This window comes from Merops nubicus, unplaced genomic scaffold (genome assembly GCF_000691845.1).
Source record: "Merops nubicus isolate BGI_N331 unplaced genomic scaffold, ASM69184v1 scaffold1174, whole genome shotgun sequence".
In the NCBI taxonomy this organism is placed as follows: Eukaryota; Metazoa; Chordata; class Aves; order Coraciiformes; family Meropidae; genus Merops; species Merops nubicus.
In genome coordinates this window covers 1,553-5,274 of record NW_008602034.1, presented here as the reverse complement: position 1 = coordinate 5,274, position 3,722 = coordinate 1,553, and the positions used below count along the sequence as shown (strand labels likewise).

The 3,722-nt window shown below is 49.6% G+C and overlaps 1 protein-coding gene across 1 annotated transcript in view; it reads left to right on the top strand.

The window, feature by feature from the left end:
- The window catches only part of LOC103770897 (contactin-4-like), a gene marked incomplete at its 5' end in the record, with an annotated part of 10,542 nt that overhangs the window by 5,869 nt on the left and 951 nt on the right, over positions 1-3,722 (top strand). Inside the window, 3 exons of the mRNA XM_008938177.1 lie at positions 649-798; positions 1,634-1,704; positions 3,423-3,657. Coding sequence (XP_008936425.1) covers positions 649-798; positions 1,634-1,704; positions 3,423-3,657 — 456 coding nt within the window. The remainder of the gene's footprint in view (positions 1-648; positions 799-1,633; positions 1,705-3,422; positions 3,658-3,722) is intronic.

The window sequence follows — 3,722 nt, the reverse complement described above, 5'->3', positions numbered from 1 at the left end:
CAGCTCTTCACCCTCAGAAGTGATTTCACTGGCTGCAGAGTAACTCGTTTCCAGTTTGGCAGCCCAAAGATTTAGGGTCCCGCGGGTGCTATTGCTCATCCATTTTTCTCATGAATGTTTAAGGGTAAAGAGAATGAATTCCTTTCTTTTGTCGCCCTGCTGGAGATCTACAGCAGTAATTGTGGTCTGTAAAGACATCCCTCAGGGCCAGACGGTGTCATCTGCCCTGTGTTTAAGTAGAGATATTTTCCTGATAGAGAGAAAAATCCCATGATGTCATTGTTCATTCCATCAGAGGTTAAGTTTGTCCCGGTATCTATGAAATAAAGGGAGCAGTGTGTTTTAAAAAGGGGGGAAAGAAAAACTCTTTAAACCTGTTTTTGTGACACTTTGTTTTCAAAACAGTGGCTGTTTAGGAGAAAGTCTTTAAGAGCAGGAATCTCTGTGCTAAAAACACAACGTTCTAACGCTGCCTCTTCTCCAGAGTTAACGTTAGAAAAGTGAGAGAAGGTTTATCCATCCTTCTTCACTTTCTGCTTGCATCAACCCCTCCCTTTGAAGGGTATGAGATACCCGTGGCCTCTCCTCAGCAATCTTGGACACCTCCAGTGGGGTTCGTTGCAGTCCTGACCTGTGGCTGTCTCCTAGTTCCAGAGGTCATCGACGGCAGGACGTTCACGGCGACGGTGGTGGGTCTGAACCCCTGGGTCGAGTACGAGTTCCGAGTGGTGGCTGCCAACCTGATTGGGATTGGAGAGCCCAGCAGACCTTCAGAGAAGAGGAGAACCGAAGAAGCTCGTAAGTAGGGGTGGGCAGATGAGTAAAATCTTGTCTAACAGCTGCTGGTCACTGCTGAGGGGTTGGTTTGTGGTGGAGGAAGCTGAGGAGCACTTTCCGTGGCGTCGCTCTCCTCCCACGCTGTGCTGTTCATGTGCACACAGCAGGCAGGGGAGGTTGTGGGGCTCCTGATGGGCTCTTCTGCTCACTCCAGGACTCCTGAAATATAAGAAGACTTCATGCCCTGAAGACAGCAATGATTTTCAGGGGAAAAAAAAGCTATTTGAGCAGGTTTTTTGGGAAATGCTTCCCAGTATCCATTGATGAGAGAGAGAAAACTCCAAGAGCAGTCTTCAGTAGTGCCTGTGCTTGGGGATTCCAGCACGTACTCCAGCCTGGAGACCTTCAGTGCTCCTTGGTGCTGTCCCTGCCTTGTGATCTGGCAGAAAGGGGACACAGCAGGACGTAGCTCAGCATGCTGGTGGCTGCAGGGATATGTGCCCTGCTTATGGGAAAGCCCTGGCAGGTGGCTCCTCTCTTCTCTTTCAGCCTGTAAGGGAACAGACTATGAAACAGGAAAATAAATAAAAGCCCCTTTTTTTTATGGAAGATAAATGTTTAAACTAAACAATTTGCGACTGAATACACAAGTTAATTGACATACTTTTAATATACTATTATTGACATACTTTTAATGTGCTGTTTGCTGTGGCAAATTAGTCATTTCTTAATAGCATTTCTGGCACCCAGCAGGAGAAGGCCAGCACAGTCCTATTGCTGTGCAGGTCTGTTCCATGTCAGTGTGCTTTTCTGGCTCCAGAGTTGCCACATCCATCTTCTGCATCTTTTTTACCAGTTCCTGAAGTGACCCCAGCTAATGTCAGTGGAGGTGGAGGGAGCAAATCTGAGCTGGTCATTACCTGGGAGGTAAGTGGAATCCAAACCCAGAGGAACATTAATACAGACCTCTCACCCCAGACACCAGGGAAGCTCCTGTAGATATCAAACAGTTTGCAATAAAAAGCTCAGATTGTGTGAGAAAAATAGCCCAGCCATTAAAATTGAGTCAAAACCCTTCCCCATCCCAGGCCCCTGTGCAAGGAAGGTGTCAGAGAACCCACGATGCCTCCACAGGAGCTCAGCTCCCTTGTGGCAAAGCCTGGGTGGGGAGAAACCCACCCGAGGGATCAAACAGATCAAACCCTGACCTGGTGGAGAGTTGTGGCTGGTTGAGAACTGTGGCCAAGCTTCAGCCTTCATCCCTCTGCTGGGATGTAGGGCAGCAAACAGTTAAGAGCACAACACGTTGCTGCTAATGAAAGCAGCAAGGGGAGATAGAGAGATGAGGAATGTTTAATATTCCTTAAGGCAGCCGGGGTTAGAACTTTAGTCGTTTGTCTGCTCATATTTTCATGTTGTGATGTGATGCAGCTGGCATATTTTTCCTAATAATGAACTCCACTAGACGTGCTAACACTTCCACTTAGCACTATTTCTGACCAAGCTGGCAGGATGAATCGCCAGGGATATTTTTAAGATTATTAAAAAACTATAAATGGGTTTTTGTCCTTACCACACAGCTCAACGTGCTAAATTTCTCCTCTGCTGGACTAATTAGCTACGCTGTGTCTCCTAAAGATACTGCAATATGTTTCAAGAAGGCACAAGGCAAGAACATCAGACAGTGATAGGAGTCATAATTTGCACAAGATATAACTTATATTTGGGTAGAACAGTCAGTTTACTCTTTCAAACATCCAGAGGCCTTTTCTTTGTGGCCTGGTGTATTTTTTGAGCCTTACAATGCAGAGTAAGAAGCAGTCACCAACTGAAACACCATGGACATCTGAGGGAGAGTGGCCCCTAATTACAGATGGTTTTTCTACATTGAAGCTTTAGCTTTTGATGCAGCTCTTGGGGAGCTGCCAGCCTGAGAGAGTAGGAGGTGTCAGTGTGTCCAGAAGTCCACCAGGTGGTCCAGAAGTGACCTGGAGGTGGCAGGTTGTTTCTTCTGGCTGTTACCTAGCACTGTGACCTACCCTTCTCCATCACATCTGTGACAAGTAGCTCCCTGCCACTGTAGCTCCAACATCTCCATGTCATGTGAGATGTGGGCAGTTGGCTGACCTGGCCTGGGTCACCCCCTAGCAATGGGTCAGTAAGGAATCCCTAACCCTGTGCTGGCTGGGACATTGCCAGGGTAGGTTCTTCAGGCCTTCACAGGTGATACCAAAGACATTAGAGCAGCTTCATGGATATTGGGAAAGCAGGGACCACGTCCTCAGTGCACCCCAACAAACCTCAGGCTCTTGGCCATTGCAGCACCTCAAATTACTCCCATTGTTACTGGAGGCTCCATCCAGTCAGTGAAGGCACTGCAGAGGTGAATTAAGTCTTAGGAGAAGTGTCTTCTGGAGGTTCTGCTTGCCCCCTTGGCTACAGGGAGCTTGTGGAGCAGCAAGGCTCTAGCACAGACAGGAATTCAGGTGAGCTGTGAGGTAGGACCCCAGCCACCTCCTGTCTCCAGTGCCCTACTTAGGACAGCAGCTTCAGAAGGACCCAGAGGCAACGGCCAGCGTGCCAACAAGGAGATAACCCGTGGCATTGCTCAGTGCTGTGTTCTTCCCCCTTCTCCCTGCCACCAGACAGTGCCTGAGGAGCTGCAGAACGGAGGAGGCTTCGGGTACGTGGTGGCCTTCCGGCCCCTGGGCACGGTCAGCTGGATGCAGACCGTGGTGGCCTCGCCCGACGCGGCCAGATACGTCTTCCGCAACGAGAGCCTGCCGCCCTTCTCCCCCTACGAGGTCAAAGTGGGGGTCTACAACAACAAGGGGGAAGGGTCCTTCAGCCCCGTGACCGTCGTCTACTCGGCAGAGGAAGGTAGAGCCACGAGCCCACCCCACCACCTCTCCTTCCTTCCTTCCCCACCACCTCTCCTTCCTTCC